This window comes from Candoia aspera, chromosome 6 (genome assembly GCF_035149785.1).
Source record: "Candoia aspera isolate rCanAsp1 chromosome 6, rCanAsp1.hap2, whole genome shotgun sequence".
Taxonomy (NCBI): Eukaryota; Metazoa; Chordata; class Lepidosauria; order Squamata; family Boidae; genus Candoia; species Candoia aspera.
The window spans coordinates 10,696,213-10,723,176 of NC_086158.1; the positions used below are offsets into that span (position 1 = coordinate 10,696,213).

The window sequence follows — 26,964 nt, forward strand, 5'->3', positions numbered from 1 at the left end:
CTTGGTTGCAAGCGAATAGAGACAATGTTACATTTGACAGAGGCTTAGCTTGGAAACAAAACCGCCTCTATGTCCCTGACAGTTTGTGAAGGGAAATTTTGATTAGGTATCATGATGATAAAGTGGCTGGTCATTTTGGGTTTGTCAAAACCTTGCATCTGGTACGCCGCCAATTTTGGTGGCCCACATTGAGACGTGATGTAAAAAGTTATGTTGCTTCTTGTCCTGTCTGTGCCATGTCAAAACGGAAGGGGGGCAAACCGCAGGGGCTGCTGCCGCCAGTGGCCAGCCCCTCCCATCCCTGGGAGGAGGTCTCTTTGGACTTCACTGTGGATTTGCCTCCTAGTCAGAGAAAGACTGTGATTTGGGTGGTAAAGGACTACTTTTCCAAGCAAACCCATTTCATTCCATGTGCTTCTATTCCGTCTGCTCAGCAATTGGCCTGCCTTTTTCTAATCCACATCTACCAGATTCACGGTAGCCCCTCCTGCTTGATCACGGACCGTGGGACACAGTTCACTTCCCAATTTTGGAAGGCATTTTTGAAGCTGGTGGGCACCAAGCAGGCGTTGTCCACTGCGTCGCATCCGGAGACTGACGGATCTACGGAGGTTCTTAATTCAACCCTGGAGCAATTTTTGAGGGCATTTGTCAACTATCAGCAGGATAATTGGGTTGATCTGCTACCTTTTGCTGAGGTGGCTTATAACAATGCCGTCCATCAGAGCACGGGGCACACCCCTTTCCATATTGTTTTTGGCCGTGATTTTGTTCCCATTCCTGAGTTGCCTCAACCCCCCGCGCAGCCCTGCTCTGCTTCTGATTGGGCTGCTCAACTGGCTGATTCGTGGCCAGTGATTCAGCAGGCGTTGGCTGATGCCCAATCTGCCTATAAACTGCACGCTGATAAGCGACGAGCCCTTCAACCTGATTTTAAAGTTGGTGATAAGGTCTACCTCTCCACCAAGTTCATTAAGTCACCTCAGCCCTCCAAGAAGTTGGCTCCTAAGTTTGTTGGTCCTTTTCCCATTGTGGGAATGGTGAACCCTGTCACGTTTAAACTGGATTTGCCACACAATCTGAAATGTTTACATCCTGTTTTTCATTGCAGCTTGCTCAAACCTGTCAACCACTCCAATCATTGGCATCCACAACCCCCACCTCCTGCTCCGATCATGATTGACAGACAGCAACATTTTGAGGTGAAGGAGGTCCTGGATTCTCGCAGACTGCGTGGGACCCTGCAGTACCTCATTCGGTGGAAACACTTTCCCCACCCTGAGTGGGTGTCTGCCCGTGATGTTCAATCTCCTGTTCTAGTTCAACGCTTTCATCTCGCTTATCCTCTGAAACCTGCTCCTTAGTGTTCTTGGGGGGGGGGGTGGTATGTCATGTTCACCGTTCCAATGTTACCGTTACATCGTAATGTTTCGCATGTCATTTGGCTGATGCGTGTTTCGTCTGGGAGGGGATGAGGATTCCATCTCGTGGGATTGTTATATGTTAGCAGCTGGATTGGAATGTGTTTGGGTTATCTCCTGTGTTCAAGGTTCCTTTCCCAGGACATCAGCAGAAATGGTTACCAGCACCTGGGGGGGGGGGGGGAGTTTGCAACGGCAGGGCAAGGGGAGGGATTACGTTTGAGCTGAGGGTTTTTAGTTTGTATTTGGCGCGCTTTTGCTCATTCTCAGCTTTCTCTGTATTTGCATACTATTCTTTAATAAATCAGATATCATTAAGTTCCTGCTTGTGAGTCTGAGTCTATTAAGGTAGGCAATCCTTACACCCAAAAGGGAGGACTTTGTACTGAAATGAACCCAGTGGACAGTTAAAATCAGTTTTCCACTCGTCTCCAGCTCGTATGAGGATGCGAAAATAGGCTTCACAAAGATCGAGCTTGGAGAAAATCTTGCCTTTTGACAAATGAGCTAACATGTCTTTCATTAGTGGCAGAGGATATTTGTTGCATATTGAGACGGAATTTAACCCCCGATAGTCCGTACAGAGTCGAAGCATGCCATCTTTCTTTTCCCGGAATAGCACAGTGGCCCCAAATGGGGAATTTGCAGGTTCAATAAACCCCCTTGACAGATTTTTGTGGATAAAGTCCCGTAATGTCCCAAGCTCCATTTGAGTCATCGGATAAACTTTTGGCTTGGGCAATTGAGCGTTAGAAATCAACTCTATGGCACAATCGGTTTTTCGATGGGGGGGGGGGTAGCTGATCTGCTTCCATTTCTCCAAAGACATCTGCAAAATCTTGGTATCGATCGGGCAAGCCTTCTAAACGTCCCAAACTAGGGCGCGGCGTGGCAATTGCAGCCCTTCCAACCCCTGCGCTTGAAGCCCTCTCCACGGTAGGGGCTTGGTAAAACCCATCCTTAAAAGTCAGAGTTCTGTGTTTCCAATTTATGTGTGGGCTTCGATAGGTCAACCAGGGAATCCCCAGAATTACCAAGGGGTTGCCAACAGGTGCCACTACAAATTTTAAAGATTCACGGTGGCTGCCCATTTGCATCGCGACAGTTCCAGTGAAATGGGTTGCCGCCCCCCCCCCGCCGTTGAACCATCCAACTGTGTGAAGATCAAAGGCTGCTGGAGTGGGAAGCTAGGCAGGTCCAAAGCAGCAACCAGATCAGGGTGAATCAGACACCTGGAACACCCAGAGTCAACTAAAGCCCAGCCCACTGTAGTCTTTGTGCGGGAGCCCAATTTCACTTTCACGGCTAGAGTGGGACAGTCAGCACTCACCATGGCATCCTCGCGCCCATCCTCCTCCACCTGCCTGCAGGCGCTCTTCACGGCAGGTGGCTGGCATTTCCCACCGGCTCTTTAGAGTCGTCTTCAGCCTCTTCCGAGAAGTAGAGTACTTCTTCAGTGTCGGCTGCCCCGTTGGCTGCTGTCATCCGCTGCGAGGGGGGCGGCGATTTGGCCGGCAGCTTGCCCGCTCGGTCTCCAGCCTTGGCTTTTGGGCAATCTGCTGCTCGATGCCCTTCCTTTCCGTGTCAGAGACACTGACTCCTCACATAGCGCCGATCTCTCTCCTCTTCCCAGGCTCTATAGCCTGGCCGGGCAGCAGTTGCGGCACTTTGGGGTCCCCTCATGGTGGCTGGTTGTCTTTCAGGTCGTTTGGTTTGCATGTAGGTATGCTGGGCATGCTCAGCTTTGCCAGACAGATCCATTCGTACAATGTCTCTGGGTCGTCTCTACACAACGCCCACTACAGGACGTCCCTGTTGAGTCCCTCTTTAAACCGTTCTATTAAGGTTGACTGAGACCAGTCGGGGATTTTCCCAGCTAAAGCCTTAAACTCCAGGGCGTAATCAGCTACAGACAGTTGGCCCTGGGTAAGATCCTTCAGTGCCTTTTTAGCCCTTGCCTTGGCTAGAGGATCTTCAAAATGCAGCTTTAACGCCCACATGAATTCCTCAAAATCCTCAAGCTCAGGGGAGTCAGCCTCACTTAATTGAACATACCAGTCAGCCGCTCGTCCCTTCAGCTTGGTTGCAATGGCAGTTATTTTAGCCTCTTCGGAAGGGAAGCATGTTCCAAACTGCCTCATATAACTTTTAGCATTAGTGAGAAAGAAAGACAACTTAGTTGGATCCCCATCAAACTTGACAGAAAAGTATTTCACCCCCACTCCTGTTGGAGCTGAATTAGCGGCTGCTTGAGTGGTTGGGCCCCAGGTTACAGTAGTTCTTCCTCCTCGGGGTTGGGACACTGATGGTTGAACTCTGCGGGGTGGAGATTCATCCTGGCGCCGTCTCCGGCCCCACTCCGCCGGCGGTCCGGGTGAGGGGATGGAGGACGATTGCGTGGAGCTGGAATCTCCTTCGCGTCTCGGCTGCCCTCCCCCCATGACAGAGACAGGTTTTTTAGCATGTACTCCATCGATTCTAATTTGGCCTCTACCACTCTTAGCCTTTCAGGGGTTTGAGATTCCTCCCTCCCTCACGTGATAGGCTGTCTCCCTGTTGATACCATGGTAGATTCTACGTTTGGGGTCAGCGGGAACCGATACTTCCAGGATGCCTGGGACGTCCCTGGCTGGGGTTCTCCCATTTTGTCCCAGGTGATCAACTCTGCGGGCGATTCGCTGGGTGCCGGTTGCTCTGGTCCTCTCCCATCGTTGGATTCCTCTACCTCAGGGCTGGAACTCAAATCCTGCCGTAAACCTGAAGGTTCTGGGGTGAGGCTCAGTTCTCCGCTCCTGACCGTTGACTCGGGCATCAAGCCAGTCGGCTCCTCAAGTCTCTCAGTCGTGAGCTTGGATTCGGCCATCGTTAACTGTTTTCCCTCACAAGAAACTAATCTTGGTAGGAGCTAACGGTACAACTTTAGTGATTCTCAGCTTTATGTAAGGATTGCCTATTCTAAAACACCATCAGTGTCATGAGTAAGGATGGCGAGCAGGGGGCTCCCTTCCAGACTGTTAAGCGCATGCGTAGCACTGAGGAATTGGTGAGCCATTCCAAGAGGCACAGATTGGGACCGCCTTAACCTGCGGGGTTTATATGGCTGGGTTTTCCCACGTTTGTTCAGTTTGTTAGGATTACTGTTGTGTATTATCAATAAAACATTAGAGACCAGTTCCCTGTCTCAGAGTGTTTCCTGGGAGTCAGGACATCAATCCTAACAAACTCCTACTCCCATCGAAAGAGGGAGGAACAAGGAATTAAGGAGAGATTTTTAGAAATGTCTGCAGAAAACCAAGAAATGCGCTTAACAGTCTGGAAGGGAGCCCCCTGCTCGCCATCCTTACTCATGACAATCAGACTCATGAACAGGATCATAAAGATATCTGATTTATTAAAGAATAGTATGCAGGATCACAAAGAAAGCTGAGAATGGAAAAAGCGTGCCAAATGCAAACTAAAAAAACCCTCGGTACAAACAAAATCCCTCCCCCCGTAGAATCTTCCCAGGCTCACAATCCCAGGTGCTCCTAATGGCTTCTGATGGTCTGCGGGAAAAGTCCTTGAGCAGAGCACATAACCCAAACACATTCCATTGAAATGAACATAGATACAGAGCTTGGCACAAGGTTTCACAGCAGCTCCCTCCCAACAGAAATGCGCGTCAGCACCATGGCATGTGAAACGTTACGATGTACAGTGCACATGGAAACAGTGAACATGACACAAATATCTACTAAAAAAATTAAATACCGCCTTATTTCTGCCCCCTTGCAATAAAGGCATTCTTCTTTCGTTCATGCCCCACAATTGATGCTCAATACACAAAGCTACCAAATACTGAAACTCTATTTATAATTAAACCCAATGCTTTGTTCAGGTGTAAGAAAATCAAAACAAAGTTCCCTTTAGATAAAATGAAGGGACAGGTTCGCAAGTGGAGGGAGCAGATCTATAGCACAGACCTCAAAAGCAGGAGAATAACAAGAATCGGAAATGTACAGATTTAGGACAGACCAAGATCATAGGAGATATGTTTGCAACCCTGTTGAGTTCAAGCTGACACTCCAGATTGTGGGAAATGCAGGCAGAAATGCATCTATAACTCAACCAGTCATTCCCATCCACAGTCCTTGAGATGTATTGGATAAAATAGCAACTTACTGTATTTCAGTTGTGTGACATCGGTACAAGTGTCTTACAACTCAATCAGAAATATACCAGTGACTTCAGATCTATAGGATTAAGAGCTGATGGAGAGAAATCCAATAGAGACTTGAAGGAACTAGCTTAGCAGCTTGAAAAGATACCAAGGAAGCAAAGACAAAACCATCATTATTAGGCAGAGAGGAAGTTTGAGCAACAGAAGGGCTGATAGGATAGTATCTAAAGGGGCCAAGAAACTCACTGGGCGTATTCATACAACTCACTTAACTTTGTTAATTCATTTCCTGGGTTTGCACGATATGCTGAATCATCTGCTAACCAAATTAGTTGGTTCGCTCAAGGTGCTAATTCACAACAAGAAACTAACCAAGATCAATGCTAAAATTAAGGTACTGAGTGAAGGCAGCTGCTAAGGCCTTTAACAGACCTGGTTGAATATGCTGCACTGTGGGGAACACGGAAGCTAAGAAGAAGAAAAAAAACAAACGATGGAACATGTTACTCTCTACTGTCCCTTTAACGCATATGCTCACCAGGAATTATCATCTTTATAAACATCCTGGTCATTCTGATTTATCTTAAGTTGTTACTATCACATCAATCTGATTTTTCTTTGGTTGACTACAGCTAAGTACTGCTCTATAGTATGTACAGCACCCAGTAGTACCCATTCTAAATTTCCTTAGATATTTCAGAAATTTATGTGTTTCTCTTATTTTAATTAATAATTTTTACTCTAATTAATTGTGATTTTTTTTATTTTTGCTGGTCTATGACCGAATAAAAATTGAATTGAAAAAAAAAATGAAGCTAAATTTTAAAAGGTGGCAACCTGAGGACCAAGGACACCCCACTCCAAATCTGAGTTGCGGCTGGCAGAAGAACTTCCTTACAAATGAGAAAGACAGGAGGGGCAGCTGAGGGCTTGATCAGCAGAACTGGGCTTCACTGGCAATAAAATAGGGTGGGCACAGGGTGCATACGGGGAAAGGAACCTATTTAGATGCACCTGCAGCAGTGCAGGGTGACGAGATAACCCAGCCATACACCTGTAACCAGCTCAAAAATCCAACTGCCCACCCCACAACACGTAATGTGTTCAAGTTGAACTGGACTTGTGACTCCACAGACATGTCCACTTTGTTTTCTTGACAATGACATGGAACTGGTTTGGCATTACTTTCTTTCAGGATGCTTTTTTTTTAACTTCCCAATCTGGCCTACAACCTGGACATTTCCTGGTGGTCTCCCATCCAAGTACTAACCAAACCCAACCCCCTTTTAGCTTTTTCTAGATCAGCTGACCTTGGCTAGGCGCTGCCACCTAGCTCCCCCCCCCCCAAAAAAAAGTAGAAAGAAGCAGATGTGGTCTTTTCAAGACAACAGGTAGGGGAATCACAGAAAATTGGGAGGGTGTGGAGGTGGGGGACAGCCACAGGGCTGCCCAGCCTTTCCCATTCAGATGAATCAGGCCCACGGGTCACCAAAATCCGCAGGGGACGAGGGGAGGTGTAGTCCGACTCACCTGGAGAGGTGGGGAAAACTGGGGTAAAGCCTCGCCGCGCAACGAGTAAGAGCGGGAGGCGAGGCCGCGCTGGCGGCGGGCGAAGAGGGCGCGAGGGGCGGAGGGTCGCGGGAGAACCCGGGAGCAGCGCCGGGCGCGCAGACAGAGCCCCGGATCCCGGGCGCGGGGAGCACGCGGACAGCGGGGAAGGAGGCAGGGAGCGCCGGGCGCGCGGGCGAGCCCCGCCGGCCGCCGCCACTTACGGGCGAGTCGTAGGAGAAGGCACACTCGGTCTTGTAGACGCGGTCGCCGGTCTTGGGCACCCGGATGGTGGGCATGTAGGGGACCAAGAGCTCGCCCACGTCCCCTGCGGCCATCGGCGCCTCCCGACCGTTCGCGAACAACGCGGCCCGCTCCATCTTCCCCGCCGCCGGCCGGACCCAAGAGCTGTGCTGGCTGGCTGGCTGGCTGGCCGGGGCGCGAGCGGTCGGCCGAGCCCGGGGAAAGAGACGGGGGCAGGGGCAGAAGCGCGCCGCCGAGGCCGGCCTGCCCGCCCGGAGGGGCGGAGAGACGCTATTTTTAATCCAATGGAAGACAGAGCCGCGGCGGCGCAGCTGCTTCCCCGAAAGCAGCCCCCCTCCGCCCGGGAAGCTCTGCCCGGCGTGTGTTCGGGACCGGAGACCGCGCCCAAGGGTGGTTTGGCGGTCCGGCTTCCCTGGCAGGGCCTCCCGAAAGAGCGCGCTCTGCACCTGCTCGGGAGCTCTCTCTCCCCGCGTCCGCGGTCATGGATCTGAATAGGGGACTTTGCAGGGGGGGTTGTATTCTGGGAAAAGGGAAATTCCAGGGCTGGTCCCAGAAACGGGTGATGACGACAAATGGGGGTTGCACGAAAAGATGAGCGTGGCCGTGTTCACACAAAAGGCTAACCCGGCCTGCGGGGGGGAGGGGGGGGCTTGCCTGCCACTTGCCAGGGTTCACGCAATACCCAGAACCGCAACGTTTGCACAATATGCCGAGCTATAAACAAGCCAAGCACGTGTTATCTGGCATGAGCCAACGAAGGGTCATTTTACCTAACCTCCAACGGGAGCATTCAAGATACAGGGAATCTACCGAAACGCTTTTCTGGGCTGGCAGAGTTTATGTTGAGCCCTAAAACCAGAGGGGTTGGATTCACAAAGCAGACACTAACCCCATCCCAAAACCTAAGGTAAAATGTAACAACTTGGGAGTGAACTTGGCATCTTGATTTTACCTGACCTGATTAAGTATGTTGTGTGAAGACCGGGGATAGCTGGGCTTCTATATGCACACTATCTGGATTCTGAGGATCCAGAGGCTGGGGAAGTCTGATCTGTATAATGTGTGGTAATGGAAAAAGGATTCTGTTTATCCAAATTCCATAGTAGGACACTGTCTTTACTGGGACTAATCAAAATGGCACGAAAGAGTACAATCCTATATCAACATTCACCCATTCATGTCTTCGGCAATTGAAATCAATACTTATGTATAAACTGTCCTTTAGTCAGATTTACTGGACAACGGAAAAAAAAAGTTGATTTCCTGAGCAGGAAATTCATACTGCATTGGTCCTTATCGCTTTGTACAACAGGCACATTAGGTGTTTTTGCACAACATATTCAACCAAACCAGATAAAGCTGTAGTGGATGTATTGGCTCAACAAACTAACCTTGGTTTGTTTGTGAGTGCAGCTGGGATCCTAGTGATCTCAGCTCATTTGGTAACTTTACACTGTAGTGTATTGTACAGAGCTAGCATGAGCTATTTATACAGCACACTAAACAAAAAATAGGTGGTAAACATACTTTAGCTTGTGATTCAAATGTTAAGACATCTGTGATGTAGAAACAACCTGAGATCAAAGTCATGCCCTCTGTTGGTCCTAATAACTTCTAGGAACATCCACAGCAGAAGGCAAGTACAGCCTATGATGGAGAATTTACATTATCCTGACATCAAATGACAGGCCCATGTTTAACCTAAGATTCACTGATCCCAATTCTCTAGGTTTCCTCAACACACTGGGTGTGTTCACTCAACACATTTAACGCTAAACTCAGATTAACCAACATTGCTGCACTCACACGATATGCTATGTTCAAACAATACAAGCTTGATAAATTTAATAATTGGGTGAATATATATTATATGCCACCCGATACATTGAATTAGCGTGATAGCCTGATTCTCACAATTTGCCAACATAATGGCTGGGTTCACATGACTGCGCAAATCATCCAACCTGTCAATGGTTGATCTAGCATTTCTGCAAAAGCGAGTACAGATCTATAGGGATGGCTCTGTACATGTGTTAATCTCAAACGGGGTTGTTCATATTGTGCAAACACAACAAGAATGTGATGGAATTCTGGAAACCGGCATCTTAGGTTGAGAGTGAAAATGGATTTTTGGGAGGAGGATGTCAAGTCCCCCTCCCAAATGATCCTCATAGAGAAAATCTATGTGTTACAAGTTGAAAACAACTTGATGGCACATACTGTAATCAATAACCAAAAATTGATGTCAAGTCCCATTTAATAATTAAAATATAAGAAGTATCACAGTGACAGTGAAAAGGCAAGAAATTGGTACTCACAAAGTAAAATTTATTTCTCGTACCCATTATAATTTATGTTGCTATGTCCCAAAGGGATCTATGTGGTGTAATGGCGAAGGTGTTGGGCTAAGTACGGAAAAAGCCACATTAAAATCTCGCCTTGGCCACGGAAGTTACTGGTTGACCAGGGCCAGTTATTCTCTTGGCCCAACCTAGGATTGGATTGTGAGGCAAAACCTGAGGAGAGAACACTAGCTATGCCTCTTTGAACTCTGGAATGAAATGCAGGATATAAATGAAATAATAAGCTTTGAATGAACTATATTGAACTGAATGGGATTTATTCTGGAGCACACGCATTAAAAAGGCACAGTAAATGAAAAGTATTTCAGCTAGTACAAGGGGTTACTGAATCAGGACATTTGTTTGTTTATTTAATTACACATGTAATTAAACAACTCTGTGACAACTCTGGACAGCACACATTTTGATTTACGTTAGATATACATCACATATTTTAACTGCTCTGTAGGGGAGCCTGCTGAGGACTCCAGCTGAGCAAACTCAGCAGTCGGGTGATGCTTTAGGAGAGTTATCAATCATGGCCGTGCCTGGGGCGTCAAACTGATACCATGGTCCATCCCCCCTGTGGTACATCAGATGAGATGCCTCTGATTCCAACTTCCTATTAAAGGAGAAGAGAGGAAAGAGAAAAAAGCAACCATGAATAAATATTTTTTAATGTTAGCCATATGGTTTTATTTCAACAGCGCAGTAAATGGACTGTTTAATTTGTCAAGCAGAGAGGGAAAGCTATATGTTCTTGGATACCTGTGTTCCTTCTACAAAGATCCTTGCCCCAACCTGGTTGGCCTTCAATCATGTGGACTTCCATTCCCAGAATTCCACAGGGAGCACGGCCATTGCTGAAAAATCCAAGTCCTGAAGTCCATGCATTCTTAGAGCAACTCGAGTGGGGGAAGCCAAACTAAATTATAGACTTAAAGGTCTCATATTGCTCCTTATCCATCAGGAATGGATAACCTGCACCCTCTTTCTGGCCTTCAGACTGTTCCCTCCCCAGCCTGAAAAGAGATGTGGTTGCTTTAACGAGTTGACTAGCTAATCAGCCCACCTGCTGAGAAACCATACATTTTTTTTTTTGAAAGACTGTTAGACATGCCTTCAAGGAAGTAGGGGTTAAGTAAAATTTATTTGTTTGTTTATTTTATTTTCTATCCCGCCTTGATTATTTTTATAAATAACTTAAGGTGGCGAATATACCTAATACTCCTTCCTCCTCCTATTTTCCCTACAACAACAACCCTGTGAGGTGAGTTGGGCTGAGAGAGAGGGACTGGCCCAAGGCCACCCAACCGGCTTTCATGCCTACGGTGGGACTAGAACTCTCAGTCTCCTGGTTTCTAGCCTGGTGCCTTAACCACTAGACCAAATGTCCTCTCAGGGCAAGGGACAAACCTGGATTATCTCTTGGCAGATATTTGCACAGTTTAAAAATGGTTTGAAATGTGAACCCATGAGGAGTGTCATCTGATGGGACTCAAGATAACTTTTTTGTCATGGCACCTGCCCTCTGGAACATCATTCCCCCTGAGGTCAGATTGGCCCCAACCTTCTTGGCCTTCTCGAAGGGCCTGAACACATGGCTTTGCCATCTGGCCTGGGGATCCAGTAACGTGCAAAATGGCTGTATTGCTAGGGAAACTGAGTGTGCTCTCCCACAGATTGCTTTTTAACAGTTTTTACTGATTTTTGCTGTTATGTTCTTGGTTATTTTGTGGCTTTGTTTTTAACTTTGTACACTGCCCAGAGTCACATATGTGAGATGGGCGGCTATATATATTTACCAAATAAATAAGGCTTTTCAAATCTTGTCAAAGAAACTCCATCTCAAAAGCATGTATAAAATAGGGAGGAAATGTACTGTGGGATGATATGATTATATCCATACTCTTTATACAGAAAGAAAGGAAGAAAAATGGGATGTCTGGATGATAGAAAAAGCAAAATCATAATACACAATGATACTTTTTGTTCCCTTTATCATTTAATATTCAACCCTCCCCATATGTATTGCCTTGAGCTTTCAGAGGAAAGATGGGATGGAAATGCATAAACAAATAAATAAGGGGTAACCAGATAAACAACTTGTTCAGCTTCTAGCTCACACATGAAACAATATTTCAGTATTTCCATTAAGTCTTGAAAAGCACGGGTACATTTCTGGTTTCTCCTACCTTAACTTCATTTTCTCAATTTCAATATATATCCTAGCCATTTCCTTTTCATAATCCTTTTCAGGGGGGTAATAGATGTAGCGGGCAATCCACCGACTTATAGGATGCTGGAAGGAAACCAAAGGCAGGCATTACAAGAGAATTGTGATCATCACTACTGTATTTTGCCTGAAGAAGGAAGCTACAGGCATGGGCTGGTTGGACCAAGGTCAAGGCACAAGAACTTTCAACGACTCAGGGACAAGGGTCTCAAAATAATAAAGGTTAGAAGGAGGTAAATGTCCAGCTTGGCTGGGATTAAAGTATCATATTCATCCTGTGGAAAGAGGAGCTGTAAGACAAAGATGGAAGGTGGTTGGAGGGGATATCCCAAAAGTCAGGCAAAATATTAACAGGTTCAGAGGAAGGTAACAAAGATGAAGCAGGGACTTCAGTATATACCCTATGAGGATAGGCTGAAAGACTTGAGATGTTCAGTCTGAAGAAAAGAAGACTTAGGGGAGACATAATAGCTGTGTTCAGGTCCATAAAGGGAACTTACAAGGAAGTTGCCCAAAATTTATTTTCCATGGTCACAGAAATACGGCCAGGAATAGCAGGTATAAGCTGCATTTACCTAGATTTCTTTTAAATATAAGGGAAAATGTCATGATAGTAAGATCTGTAGAACAGTGGAATAATCCACCGATGGAGGCTGTAGGTCTCCATCTCTGGTGATTTTTAAGAAAAGACTGGACAGCCAATTCACGCAGGTGGTTTGGTTGGTTTTCCTGCTCATTGCAGAGGTTCGGGCTAGATGATCCTGTGATCCCTTCCAACTCTACAATTTTAGGACTCCATGACTTCCCCAATCTGTCATCCTCCACTTGTGTTGGACTGCAAATCCCATCATTTCCAGTTTGGGTGATCAGATTGGGAGCAATGCCAGAGCAACTAGAGGGCATCAAGCTCTGGAAAGATGAAGGAAGGAATGAAAAAGGCAGAACGAGAAAAGAGGCAAAATCTAAACTTTGGGGGAAATGATAAAGAATCAATGGGGGGAGGAACAGATTTCAGTGCAAGACTGCCTGCTCTTGAGGTTCCTGGTTTGTATGATGATCCTGATTTGATTCCTGGTATCTCCAGGGTTTGTTTTTGAATGATCCCTAGAGTTTGTCTCATTCATTAATTCATTCATTAAATCTGCATGCCAGCAAATCTAGACTTGTGGCATCTTATGACACACTAAAATACAGTAGAAAAACAACTTCCACAACATAATGAAAAGTTAAAAGCATAATACTCAAACTTAATAACGATAGCACCTAATAACAGAAAATAGATCACAGTAATTCACCAAAGGCCCTCTTGTCAAGCCCCATGCAACTGGGGAAGGCCAAGGAATCAAGAACTACACAGATTTCAGCAAGGTGTCTTAATACTAGACTGGAGGTAAATGCAGGATCTTGGAAACTGCATTTCTCAGCCTCATTTATTGTTAAGGAAGAGTCTCTGATTTGCTTCTTCCCAGATTTCTCTTCACCAGGGCTAAATGGTTGTATATGAGATAAGCTGTCAACTGACTTGCCCACTACTTTCTCACCTATTCCTTTTCCAGCCTCCCCACAATCTCTTGCATCTCTGGAAAAGCTCAGTCTTTCAAAGCTCCTGAAAGGCCATCAGCAAAGAGGCCAGCCTAATTTCTGGAAGGAGGCTGTTCCCTAACATAGGTGCCTTGATGGAAAAGAAGTGTCTTCTGGCCTGAGCCCCCACCTCATGAAAGCAGCAGCTTTCCCAAGAAAAATTAAATTATTTGGGCTAAACAGAATGGTTTGGTTCCATGTAATCTTCAATGAGTTTTTTATTTTAGAATCCAGAGTCTATATTTTCTATAACAAATGAAGAAGAGCAATAAGTTTATATCAAGGCTGCAACCAATAGCTGAGAATTTATCAAGTTAAATAGAATGGACTAGAAAAAATGATTGTGTCTGGCAAAGTTAAGGTTACGGAGAAAAGGAGAAGAGTCCAGATACGGTGAGGAAGAGCTAAAAGTTATCACCAGGTTCAGGCTAAAATTGCAGGCAGTCATCTAAACAGTCACTGAGGTTGAACCCAACATCTAAGTAAACCAAATCAAGCTAAATTCCAACTTACTCAGTAAACTCAGTAGCTGCTTTTCAGAGAGTCCAAAGTCTGATCTCTGGCCACTTCAGTTTGAAAATGAATCAAGTAACAGGTGAGGGGAAAGAATTCTGCACTGGCTAGTTGGACAATGGTCTTGCCTTTTTAAAGGCAACTTGTTATTTCCCATACTTCATTTTAACTTGCAGGAAGAAAAATGAAAGTCTGCAATCTACCTTCCATTAACTGTGCTGCCTTTCAGAATGACCCCAATGTCAGCTTCCAAGATTTCCTCCAACAGTTCTCATATGTCACTCTCAAAGCCATGCAGAGTTGTTACTAGGTACTTGGTTTAAATGAAAGCAGATTCTATGGAAATTCATTCAGTTGTATGATCCTTAACAGAATCAATGTAAGATTTTTATTGTCTCAATAACCAATACAACAAATTGGGGGATAAAAAAATCAAATCAGTTATTACATTTCAAATTGCTTAAATAAAAATAAATAAATTTAGATTATTTATTTTATTTATCAAATTTGTCACCACCCATAGCCTCCCACCAGAGGGACTCTGGGTGGTTTTAAGAGCTTTCTTCCCAAGGATGACTTACAAAATTCACAGTCTTTTTCTTTAGTGTTGTACTCACTTTATAATACTCCCAGTGGTCTGGAATATAACCTTCTGGGATCTCAGCCAATTCAGCTTCACCTGGGAAGAGACAAGGTCATTAAGTTTAAGTGCAACAGACATGTAAAAAGAGACTGTTGGAAGACCAGGAACATTGCCAGTCACAATTTATTATCAGCCAAAAGGGAGGATGAATCCTACATTTCTAATCCTATTGAATGCATGTTTATTCACCAAGTTCAAGCACGCATAGACTTCCACAGCCATTTAAGCATACAAGAAGGAGAGCCACAAAGATGCAAGATGATGTAGTCCATTATCTTCATAAATCAAGAAAAAGCAGAAAACCATCAAGAAACTTCTTCCAAGAGGCTTTTTACAGAAATTCTGTAGCCCAGCCGTCATCGAGATGGTAATTCCAGATGTGTTAGACTACACATTCTAAATTTCCAAGGGAACTGAGTTGAAGTCCAAACATCTGGAGGAATGCACTAATGGTTCTTGTCTTATCCAGGGACAACAGAATTAATCCAATCTCAGCGAAATAGCAGTCCTTCAGAAATGATACAATTATCTGTGATGCTCAGCAGTACAAAACAGAACAAAAGATTCCAAGGTGCAGAAATACTTACCGATAAAGATATTAGCAAAAGCTACCAAAAGCAGCACTGGGATTCCAGTTAACGAAGTATACCAATACTGTTCAAAAAAAAAAGGAAAGAGCAAGGTCAGTACAAAGCAAGCCCACAAATTTTACAGTCTTTCTTTATGTAATTACAAGCTGAATTATTATTAGAACACTTTTTCTTCCAGCCAGACTATACACAGAAAATATCTAGACTTTTCAGGATCACTGTCAGCACCTGATCATTCGAGCATTCACACAATCACAGTCAGGAGGCTGGGATTCCTTTAACTGTTTTAATGAAGCGTAATGAACAGTACAGAAGGCAAGCTGCGAATAAAGATTTCCGGCTCAAACCTAACTTAAAAACTACATTCCCTTAGTTAGTCCCCTTTCCCATGAAACCATGTCACTCCCCCTCCCATCCAGATGGTATTCCTGGCATATCTCAACCCCGTGTCCTTGATGTCCTCCATAGCCATAATAAACCACTTCACACTCCAACTTCACACCCCCTCCCAACCTTTGATCGGGGGGATCTGACACACTGAAAGACTGAATGCAATAAAATTTTAGGAACTCTTAGAAATTACGGTTCAGTATAGGAATCCACATTCATTTCATTCATTTTATCTACAATCCCAGACCAAGAAAGGAATCCAAATTAAAGTATCCCTGACAGATGGCTGATTAGCCTTTTCTTGAATACCTCCAGTAAGGGGAGTCTATCACCTCCCTGGGAAATTAGGTCCACTATCTAACTATTTTGTTTAAGAGGTTTCCTAACATTCAGTTGAAATCTGCTTTCCTGCAACTTAGGCTTGCATGATTCTGGGTGTCCTGTAGTCTGGAGCAAAACAGAACTTTCTTCTGTGTGACATCATTTCAGGTATTTGAAGACAGCTAACATAACTCCCCTCATCCTTCTTAGAAACACATTCCCAACTCCTTCAAGCTCTCTCCACAGGATTTAACTTTTACTCCTCTGTCAATCCACTGTGCCATTCTTGGAACTTGGGCCAGTTTTCCAAATCCTTCTTAAAGTGTGGTGCCCAGTATTAGACAGTACTGGAGAAAAGTGGAATAAAGTAGAACTACTCATTCCCGTAATTTGAAAACTATACTTCTGTTCACGCAGTCTAAACTGCATTTGCTTTTTTCTCTCTCTGCTCTAATTTTTTTCCCAACTCTAATCCTAAACTTACCAGTAATTTCACAAATCGCTTATCATAAAATCGTGATGCTCTGATGAAAAACATCCTTTTTGTGTCGCTGGCATGGCGCAACGGAACTGAAAAATTAAATTGGCATATTAGTACAAATCAACAGTTACTTCTGCAATCTCTTCAGAACACAAAAAGCTCTGAAATAGTCTAATTTTTCAGTGTGACATTCACACACAGCTATTCTGCAATGGAAAAATAAGGGATGCCCTATCCAGATCTGGGCTGCCAACATTCAGACAACCATAAGCTAGCAGCAAAGTTGTAAAGTTTTCAGTGTATTTTTGCTGGCATCTAGTGGGTATCTGGATTTGTGCAGCCCAGATATAATAGTCTTAGGGTTATACAACTCCAATGGGAGCTCAGTTGAATAAACGTGCTGCCAGCAATCACATTTGCACATAAGGTATATTGCACTGTGGTGAGATTTATTGTGTCAGGCTAACCTGGAGCATGGGAGACTGTGGTTAAGGCTGGGTTGTAGCATCCAACTATGGTTCACGCTGTGCTAAGCTTGGCTTGTTGAGCAAACATAGCCAATTTGGACAACAATTCACTCAAAGGCCCAATTATTTAATCCAGCTAAGACTGCTTTCTACAAACCTACAGTATCATTTTAGTTTCCCGACCCCACTGAGGTATGTCTGGCAGATATTGTCAAAATTTCAGGGTGGATTTTTCACAGTGCAGCAAAGTGGCACATTTATACATACAGTAGCTGTGTTTGCACAAGCCATACCCCTAGGTCATAAGAATGAAACAATGATAAAAATGACATAATGATCATGATCAAGGCCCTGGGGAATTATATGTATTTAAATTAAGATTTCTGGATTCACCATCATGGATTTTATATTTATATTTTTAGGAAGAATTTTGCTTTTATTGTATTTTAATCTGCAGTTATTTTAATTTTATTGTAAACCGCCCAGAGTCACACTTAGTGAGATGGGCAGTGACATAATATTAAATAAATAAATAAATCTGGCGTCCCCCATTGATTTTGCTTGTCTGAAGCTGGCTGGGAAGGTCGCAAATGGAGATCATGTGACCCTGGGCTGCTGCAACCACCTTAAATACATGCTGGTTGCCAAGCACCCCAATTTTTATCATGTGACACATGGGGGGGAAAGCTGTGATGGTCGTAAGTGCGAGGACCGGTCACAAGTCACTTTTTTCAGCACTGTCATAACTTCAAGCAGTCCCTTAAACAAATGGTTGTAAATCAAGGACTACTTGTAATCTAATCTTCATGCAAACCCGCAGGGGTTTTGCAGGCCTTGCAGAAATCCATCTACTTCCTAGTATGAGGAACACACTTTTTTTTTCTTTAGAATTGCTTGTGTTGAAGGCTGAACACTAACTTAAACTTGGTTTAAGCATTTTGGTTGACGGAAAAAGCAAGGTAAAAGCAGCATGAGACTATGGAAATACCAGGTGGGAAGTCTCAAGGTATGTGTGCCTTTGAGTCAATGCTGACTCCTGGTGACTGCCTGGACTAGTCCCTGCAGTTTTCTTGGCAAGGTTTCAGAAGAGGTTTCCTATTGTCTTCTCCTGCCTATGGCTGAGAGAGAGAGACTGGCCCAAAGTCACCCAGCTGACATCGTGCCTTAAGGCAGATCTAGAACTCACGGTCTCCCAGTTTCTAGCCTGGTGCCTTAACTACTACATCAAACTGGCTCTCAAGTTTCAAGGTACACTGGATTAAATGTACTTGTTAAAATCTAGACTCTGCTTAACATCGTGTTATTGATTTAAGATTCTATAACATGCTGACACTTTCATTTTACATTGATAGGAATATCCTGGTTTTAACTGCGCTGCTCACCTATTCTGTCTTTCGTTAGCTACCTCGAACGTCATTTTTCTTCACTCAGAATATACATTAAAAAAGAAACGATGCCACGAACAGTAGCTCCTTATAAGCTAAATGCAGCGTCGAAAGAAAATGTATTTTGCGAGAGCCGTTGGACGAGGACTCAGAAGCCACGGGAGCTCAGCCCAACCTACCTCATAGGGTTGTTGTGGGGAAAAATTAGAGGGAGCTCCTAAAGGAAAGGCGGGTGGAAATCTAAGTAAATCAATCAATGTGGGTTTCTGGCTCAGGCTCCCCGCTTTCGTTTCTAAGATTTTAATCCCGCTCCCATGTTTTCAACCCTACTGCACGGCAAGCAGAAACCCAGCAGGTGAAGCTGCTCCAGGCGGAAGGACGCTCCCCCGCCACCTTCAGGGGCATCTCGCCCTCCTTCCCCGCTCCGTCCGCCTCCAAGGTCAACTGGCCGGGAAGCCCCTGAGCGTCTCCTGCCATCCGAGCCCGTCCCTACCGATCACTCCGGAGCGACTGGCAGCCGGGCCCGGCAGCGGCGCGCGCCCGAGCCACGCGGAGACGGTCATCACCCTCCGGACCGCGGCGCGGGCCGCCGTTCGGAACAGGAGGCTCATGGCCGCCATCTCTGGACTGGGCAAAGCTGCGAGCCGCGAAGCGCTTTTCGGCGACGCTCACAGCTGAAGCCGCGCCGCCGCCATCTTTGCACCGGGCAGCGGTGGGCGGTGAGAAGATACCACCGAGGAGGAGCGACTAGAGGGGCTTCCTCGAATCCCAGGAAGGGCCTTGTAGGAAAAAGGTGGAGGAATCATGGCGCTGATGGCGCTTTGCCGACGGCTTTCCGCGGTGCTTCGGGTGACCGGCGCGAGTTGGGACGGTTCGGTGGCTTCAGCCTCCAGGTGAGGTCCTGTCGAGAGGGAAAAAGGAGTTGGGGCTGCAGGCTGCTTTGAGGCCTTGCAGGGGAAGGGGCTGTCCCTGCGAATGATGGCGAAGAGGAGCCTCCCTGCCCAGATGTATTTCTGGGAAGGTGCATATAATAAGTTTGAAACCTTCTCTGGAAAACAGTCCTTGATACTGTAGACCTCGTGAAAGTATGAGCTTGCTAGGAAAAAAAAATGGTAACGCCAGGTTCTGGTTCCTCTATTTAAAGAGGAGGAGGAAGGATTAGGTATGTTTGCTGCCTTGAGTTATTTATAAAAATAATAAAGTCGGGATAAAAAATAAATAAAAATAAAATAAATAAAGCCATTCAGGTTCCCTCAGTTAAATAAATAAGTAAGAAAGACATCCTGTAAAAGCTTTCTTTAAAACATCCTGAACATTTACTTTTAACTAGAGAGAAGAGTCTTGAAGCTAAAAATGCAGTTGGTGCTTCTAAAAATAGATATTATTTTATCCAAAGAAATCTTTTGAATGTACATGCTTAAGGGGGGAAAAATGCCCTTCTGGGATTGAATCTGATTTGTGTATGTGCTTACAATGTTGGTAAAACAATTCTGACCTTTTGCTGTTCAGAGGAATCATCGGTGATTGGCCAAAGAAGGCTTCAGAATTGAAGATTTGTCCCTGTTCTGTGTTGCTACATACAACTGTGTCTCAAAATGGGTTGGAGGAATTTTTTGATGACCCCAAAAACTGGGGAAAGAAAGAAGTCAAGTCTGGTAAGATACCCTTGTAAATAAGAAAGCCAGATAGTATTATAAGAGATTCAGTAAGAGTATATCACATGTATGTTGAGTCTCCATTTGTAAAAATTGCTGCTCATACAATCCATCTTTTTCAAAAGTTGATATCTCATCCATTAGTCTGATTGACAGATTTATGCCTTTAAATAAAAATCAAGGAATGGATTACAACTATTTGTATTTTATGTTTTGGATTTACATATGCATGAGTAAAAAATGTTCTATATTGTCCTGAATAATTTCATCACCTTTTTCCTGACTTTGTAATGCCTTCATTTTCTATTTAATTTTTTAAGTTCTTCTGCACTCAAATAGGATCTTGTAAATGCTTTTTTGTTGATTTGTTTTGGGTGGCTCTAATGAAAGCTACAAAATTCCATAATGGGAAAAAAGTGTTGTGCTGCCTTTCAAAAGAAAAAAAAAAAACAGGGTAGCTGACAAGAGGCTGACTTTTAAAATGTAGATAATGACGAATACAGGTAGTCCTCATTTAATGACCACAAGTGGGACTGGAATTTTGGCTGCTAAGCAAAATGGTCATTAAGCGAATCCTATCCAATTTTATGACCTTTTTTGCGGTGGTCATTAAGCAAATCACTGCGGTTGTTAAGCAAATCATGTGGTTTCCCATTGAGTTTGCTTGCCAGAAGCCAGCCGGGAAAGTTGAAAATGGCGATCACGTGACCATGGGATGCTGCAACTGTCATAAGTGTGAGCACCAATTGTAAGTCAGTTTTTTCAGCACCTTCGTAAGTCTAAACCATCACTAAACAAATGGTCATTAAGTGAGGACTACCTGTATTGATTTTTATATTCCAGAGAGTACAGCTCTTAAGAGAAAATCTTTGAATAACTACCAAAATAGTAGCTGTTTCCACTTAATCAGCATGGAGTAGAAGTTGCTATAGTTTAAGATCATGAGACTGTCAGGAAGATGCTCTTGTTTTACTTTGCTTTGTGACTTCCACAGGAGATTCCTGGACTGTAGAACAACTTAGAGGCAAAAGCAGCGAAGATTTGCATAAGCTTTGGTGGGTGCTTCTTTGTATGACTTAGGGGGCCAGTCTTTCCTTGTGACAAGCTATTTAAAGAATTGCTTACACTTAGTACCCATTTCAAAAATCTATATTAGATTTAATTTGTAACCACTAAGTCTTTGGCTCTTGTCATGTCTCTAGTTATTCAAAAAGCTAAAAGTTTATAGCCAAGAGTCTATGAGAGAAGAGTAAATGGAGAGACTGTGTAGTACTTCAGAGGTTGGACTAGGACCAGGGAAATTCAGTTCAAATCCACCCTCAGCTGCAGAGGGTGACTGGATGACTTTGGGTTGAACACTCTCTCTCAGCCCAACCAATGTCATGTTGCTGTGGGAAAAATTTGGGGGAGGAAGTGCTAAGAATGTTGGCTTGATCTCCTGAAGTAACAGAACAATTTAAATGTGACAAATATGTCAATAAAGGTTATCAGTTTGGCTGGGATTTTAAACAGCTTTCAAGTCATAAATGATAAGAAAGTGAAGGGCAAGAGGTATGAAAGAAGGATTCAGAGTGGACAATAGATTGAAAACATTTTTTAAAAGGTAGAGAACATGGAAAATTAAGCATGAATTGCAGAGATATTTAAATTGAAAAGGGACAAGAATGAAGAAAGATAAGTGCTGAGGTGCAAGAATGTCTAAGGAATGCATGTAAAGAGCAAAAAAGTGCCTAAAGGAAGAGAGTTTAAAAAGGCAACAGTCTAAAGGACAGGAATGTGAGGAAATTTATTTATTTATTTGTTTGTTTATTTATATTTCAAATTTTGTCACCACCTATCTTGCACGAAGCGACTCTGGGCAGTTTACAATAAAACTAAAACTAAATACAAATTAAAATACGCTAAAAAACCATACTACTTAAATACAAATATAGATATAAGTATAAAATATAAAATCCAAGATGGTGGTATTAATAGTTCTTAAAATTATGAATGGTGGAGACATATTGTTGAAGAAAGGAGATGTGAAAATAGGATGGAAGGAAAGCTTAGAGATGTAAGTGGTGGGCTGGAAGGAAGGAGAAGGCTAAAAGAGGAAGTTAAAGCAGGCAGAGGGCTGGTGGATCTGAAAGTTAGACTGGTGGGAGAATTCTACCAGGTATGGCTTCTGCTATTGTTGTATCTTAGTAGCAACACAAGGAGGGAGTGATGTCCAAAAAGCGGGTGGTGGTAGCCAACAGAATTTCATATATTGCGATGAATGTACAAGAATATTTGGCGGTATCTAATAAGAACAATTATCTTATCAATGTAGTTAATATAATGATTATATTGATATTATAATTACTAATATTGTATACAAATAGCAGTACTGTTTTATTTGCATTTAACTAAAATGTGTGATCAGTTGTAGCTCACTAAAAAAGCACTAAGATGAAACTGAGCTTAGTGATTCTCAAACTTTTGGATCTTTTGTCCAGTTGATAACTCAATCAAAAAAGAAAAAATGGGTTCTACAATGACAAAAACAATAAAACATTTTTTCCAAGAAGGATGTTTATGAGTTTCAGGCATCCTAGTATTATATTTAATCTTTATGATAAGTTTTAACTACTTAATCTGTCTCCCATCCAGGCTATTTGGTTGTCTTACTGAGAATCATTGTCCTAGCTAACAATGTAATGTTACTTACTAATAGATTCTTTCTCTCAGGTATGTCCTGCTAAAAGAGCGAAATATGCTTTTAACATTAGAACAAGAAGCAAAACGGCAGGTGCTGCCAATGCCAAGCCCAGAAAGATTGGAAAAGGTAAATTAGTGTTGAGAATGCCACACGTTCTTTGTTAAAGATACAGCATTAATGGGTTTACCCAAGACTGCTTATGTGATTTGCTGTGAGGGTGAGATGAGCTGGAAGATGCTGTTAAATGTTCATAATTCCAAGAAGTCCCTGTTGATCCTCTATCAATTTGCCCTTGTAGTTTGTCATCTGTGCTGACTCTGTGGAACTTGGCAGCCAATGGAGAAAATACTTCTGGTGTCAGATACGGTTATCTGGTGCTCTGAAAAACCTGCAAGTCATACAAAGGCTATATTAATTGCTGAGCTGCTCCTTGACAAAAATACCTGATCCAGGCAGACAGCTAGGTTCAACACATTATGGTAGAGGGGAATGCTGCATGACCCCCTGTCCAGAATGTTGTGTTTTTATGACTTCCTATTACTTAGTCCTAGTTTGCTCAGTATAAGTCATATATTGGGAAAACAAGTGAAGCAAGATTTCAGGATAGAAAAATAAAGTCTGATATTTATGGCAGTGTGTAAAGTGAGTGAATAGATTTGCAGGTAAGAGAGACCAACAGTGAAAAAAGACAGAACTCTGTTGAGAAGTGTTTCTTTACATTTCCTATCTCTGTTTCGATGGGTGTTTCTGAGATAGGGAATTCAAGCAAGGCGTCCTTTCATTTGTAAAGAGTAATACTGGCTGGTTTCACACCTAATATTAAGGCAAAGTCATGACTTACTGCAGTGTGTGAATCTAACCTATAACTAGTAGACCTTGTTACAAGACTAGGTAACCCTGATGCATCTTGGATGATGTTGAGAATACCCCTGAGCTCCACCTCTTGAATACACCACTTCTGTTTTATAGGTAAAAACTTCCATGGAAAGAATGGACCAGGTCATTCAGGAAAGGGAAGATGCTTTGCGACTTTTGCAGACGGGTCAGGAGAAGGAGTGGCCGGGCGAATGGAGATATGATTTCCTTGGCCGCGTTGTTTGGTAAACTGGCACATCAGATCTGTGGTGTGTTTAGGAAGTACTGAAGTAAATGCTAAGCTTGATTCAGTAATATTTTCCAGGTTCAGTGAAAGACTTAGAGGTAACAAAGCTAGGAAAATGTTTACCTGGTTGTGGCAAGCACTAACCAGCCAGGACATGCAAGTGGGACCTGCAACAAACTTGCACCGTGGAGCACTGCTGTTTAGTGTCAAGAGTAGCAGACCGTCCTCTGTGGTACATCTCTCCTCTTTCCATTTTCAAGATTTTCATTTTTTGATGGTGTATTTTCTAAACTTTTTTTTGTGCTTCTGACTGTGTATAAGCCTGTGCATTCAAGCAATGCAAGACCGTTTCGCATAAGAAGGGATTGTCTTGTGGAAAAATCTTTCCAATTAGTTTTTTTATGACTTTTAATACGTAATTTTTGTTAAAGATTTTAATTACAGTAATAAAAGCTAATTCAAACTAAACTCAGAGAAAGTAAAAAGAGAGAGTAAAAAGTGTAAAAAAAAAAGAAAAAAAGAGTGAAGAAAAAGAAAAATATATAAAGAAGTGACTTCCAATCTTGATCACAAGAAGTATAAACAAGTTTGGGAACTCTTCACCCCTTATAAAGTGACATATATCTCTTCTTCCCCAAACCCATTCCTTATCTATAAGCAAATCCATAAGACATCAACTTTTCAATCCCGGTATCAGCAAAAAGTCCGTTAGGGATTGCCAGAATTTCATAAAAATGTCTTTTTTTAACCTTGTAAACCAACTTTATATTCCTTCCTTTTGCCCCTGAAAAATCTTAACCTTTAGTTCATTCGAATATTGTTGTAGGATGTGATTTCTCTTCAATTCTTCTTTGTCCCTTCGCACAGGCTTCTTCAAGGCTTTAACAAGCTTCTTTTGTAAATCCAATACAAATACATTGTCTAGGTCATTCTCTTGGTTTATCATTTGCATCTTCCCTTTAATTCTTAAAACTTCAGCCAGATTCTTTTGTATATCCACTAAAGAATCCTTATCCAGTAAATGGTTGTTCTCTTGGCCTGCCACTTGTATTTCCACTTTAAATTTATTTATTTTATTTTCTATCCTGCCTTTATTATTTTTATAAACACCTCAGGCGGTGAACATACCTAATACTTCTTCCTCCTTCTACTTTCCCCACAACATCCCTGTGAGTTGAGTTGGGCTGAGAGAGACTGACTGGCCCAAGGTCACCCAGCCAGCTTTCATGCCTAAGGCGGGACTAGAACTCTCTGTCTCCTGGTTTCTAGCCCATTGCCTTAGCCACTAGATCACACTGGCTTCTCTATCTTGTAATCCACACTTTTTTTTTAATCCAATATTTCTGATTCCACTATTTCTGCATTGAGCAAGATTTGTTTCACATCTGTCATTTTTTCATTAACATCCTTTAAACATAATCTATCATTGTTGACATTGTTGGTATCATGGCTACTAATTTCTGGTCCCATTCTTCAAAGATCTTTAATATTTCACATGTTACAGTATTTTGTGTCATTTTGTAAATCCCAGTCAGAATCAAAACCAGAGGAAGCTTTTTTTTTTTTCCTTTTTGCCTGGAATCTTTAGTCTCCTCCAGTGTCCAATTTAAATCATAAGGTTTCTAATCTCTGTTATGACTTAAAGTAGACAAAATAATTCTAGTTCCCACAAAAAGCTGTTTATTTTATATAGTTAGTTCCAAAATCTTACAGTAAAAAAAATTTCAATATTGGCTGACTGGGGAATTCTGGAAGTTGAAGTCCACACAACTTCAAGTTGCCAAGGTTGAGACACACTGTTCCAGAGGATGATTCACTTTGTGTTGACTGAAAGGGAGAACTTAGAAGCAGGACGCATTGTGTGTAGGTGAATCTCTGTGCAAACTCCATCCAGCAGGGAGGATCTGTTTGGTCTTAAATACTATGCTTTTCCCATTTCCATGTTGCTGGTAGGTATACTTTCAGAGAATGGCCAATCCCCTGGTACATGAATGCAAGGCACAAGAGGAAACGCTTCTATTACCTGCCAAATGTCAAGCCTTTTATAAGGTAAATAGTAGTATGCTTTAAAATGGGAACATTATTTTTTTTTTTACATCTTTATCATGGAATGAAATAGCTTTTCCACTCAGCGGTAACTTCTGATGGTTGGTTTCATCCCGCAGACTCAGATTTGAGAAATACCTGCGCATGAAAAACAAGCAGGAGAACCTGAAGCGAAAGAAAGAGGAGCGTCTACAGCAAAAAAATCCTCATCTTGCCACACAGTCACAGAGTTAACACGGGGTTGGAGGTGTTTGACGTTTGAGAAGACTAGGAGGAATAACAGACTGTTGCAGGGAGTGAAAACGTGATGCACGTGCTTTGGCTTCAGTCATTACCTATAAATGGACACTGAGGTGAGAAATGTGTAACTTCAGAAATCAGCTCATTTTTTTCTTACCAAAATAAAACTTCTGTACACCTGTTGTGATTGTTTTTTTTTTTTTTTCATTTATAGCTGTGCCTCCGGTATAAAAATCATTTGACTACCAGTTTTTATATATGCTGCCCACAACAGCATATTGTCTGCAATTCTCTGACTAGACCCTTAAACAAAATGGAAACTGGAATATCCCCTTTAGGATCCTGAGAATCTTCATTGGTATAATTTAAATGGCAAGTGACCTTCTGGAACAAGAGTTCAAATAAACCTGCAAATAAAGCTTGCTATTTTAAAAAATTAAACATGTTTTTTAAAAAGCAGGTGAGGCAGGGAGCTGTTGATCACAGCCTGCAGGCACCAGATGGCAGCCACTGCTCATGTCCATATAATCTTAACATAAGGTCACACAGAATTCCCTGGATGCCAATCAGAATTAGAACCAAAAAATGGAGTTGGACTAGATTTGACCAAGGACTGAAATACGTTGACTCTGTGAATTAAGATGCACCTGTTGATTCCAGGCCAGAAAGATTAAATGTTTTGGTCCACTCAGCACAGCGCTGATGCATTCTTTAGCGGTGAATGTGGGCATAAGGTCAGAACTTCGCTTTGCCCAATGAAGACCCTGTGGCCAGGTTCATGCCATTAATAATTACATGTATGCCAAGTCAAAACCAATTAAGTGACATTATTTGTTTTCACGTAACCCAAGTTGCTGTCTGAGAACCCAAATGATTTGCAGTGAACCTCATAACAAA

General features: G+C 43.0%; 3 protein-coding genes across 5 annotated transcripts in view; 1 reads left to right on the top strand and 2 right to left on the bottom strand.

The window, feature by feature from the left end:
* Positions 1 to 7,619, bottom strand: part of USP13 (ubiquitin specific peptidase 13) — a 107,182-nt gene extending 99,563 nt beyond the window's left edge. For 2 of the 3 annotated variants that reach the window (XM_063306409.1, XM_063306408.1), the window contains exon 1: positions 7,353 to 7,618. In XM_063306409.1, the coding sequence (XP_063162479.1) occupies positions 7,353 to 7,508 (156 nt within the window). In that variant the 5' untranslated portion in view covers positions 7,509 to 7,618. Of the gene's footprint in view, positions 1 to 7,352 lie in introns of all 3 variants that reach the window. The other variant, XM_063306410.1, reaches the window with a different exon arrangement.
* A 2,014-nt stretch (positions 7,620 to 9,633) lies between these two features.
* NDUFB5 (NADH:ubiquinone oxidoreductase subunit B5) lies at positions 9,634 to 19,004 on the bottom strand. The gene is made up of 6 exons (XM_063306412.1): positions 18,835 to 19,004; positions 16,493 to 16,578; positions 15,295 to 15,361; positions 14,682 to 14,743; positions 11,930 to 12,036; positions 9,634 to 10,356 (listed from the first exon to the last, which is right to left on the bottom strand). Exons 1-6 carry the CDS (start codon positions 18,959 to 18,961, stop codon positions 10,236 to 10,238), a joined length of 570 nt encoding a protein of 189 aa, XP_063162482.1. The 5' UTR covers positions 18,962 to 19,004; the 3' UTR covers positions 9,634 to 10,235.
* A 96-nt stretch (positions 19,005 to 19,100) lies between these two features.
* On the top strand, positions 19,101 to 26,250 carry MRPL47 (mitochondrial ribosomal protein L47). Its single transcript, XM_063306411.1, has 7 exons — positions 19,101 to 19,234; positions 19,851 to 19,996; positions 20,991 to 21,051; positions 22,709 to 22,805; positions 23,649 to 23,779; positions 25,735 to 25,830; positions 25,947 to 26,250. Exons 1-7 carry the CDS (start codon positions 19,146 to 19,148, stop codon positions 26,059 to 26,061), a joined length of 735 nt encoding a protein of 244 aa, XP_063162481.1. The 5' UTR covers positions 19,101 to 19,145; the 3' UTR covers positions 26,062 to 26,250.
* Positions 26,251 to 26,964: the final 714 nt, after the last annotated feature.

What these genes read in the sequence shown, in the direction of transcription:
- NDUFB5 (XM_063306412.1), bottom strand. Translation starts at nt 18,961, where the DNA reads ATGGCGGCCATGAGCCTCCTGTTCCGAACGGCGGCCCGCGCCGCGGTC. An exon ending in AGCGATTTGTGAAATTACTG is followed by an intron (nt 15,362 to 16,492) that starts GTAAGTTTAGGA and finishes TTTTTTGAACAG; the next exon opens with TATTGGTATACTTCGTTAAC. An exon ending in TTTTGCTAATATCTTTATCG is followed by an intron (nt 14,744 to 15,294) that starts GTAAGTATTTCT and finishes GTCTCTTCCCAG; the next exon opens with GTGAAGCTGAATTGGCTGAG.
- MRPL47 (XM_063306411.1), top strand. Translation starts at nt 19,146, where the DNA reads ATGGCGCTGATGGCGCTTTGCCGACGGCTTTCCGCGGTGCTTCGGGTG. An exon ending in GAAGATTTGCATAAGCTTTG is followed by an intron (nt 21,052 to 22,708) that starts GTGGGTGCTTCT and finishes TCTTTCTCTCAG; the next exon opens with GTATGTCCTGCTAAAAGAGC. An exon ending in TTCCTTGGCCGCGTTGTTTG is followed by an intron (nt 23,780 to 25,734) that starts GTAAACTGGCAC and finishes TGTTGCTGGTAG; the next exon opens with GTATACTTTCAGAGAATGGC.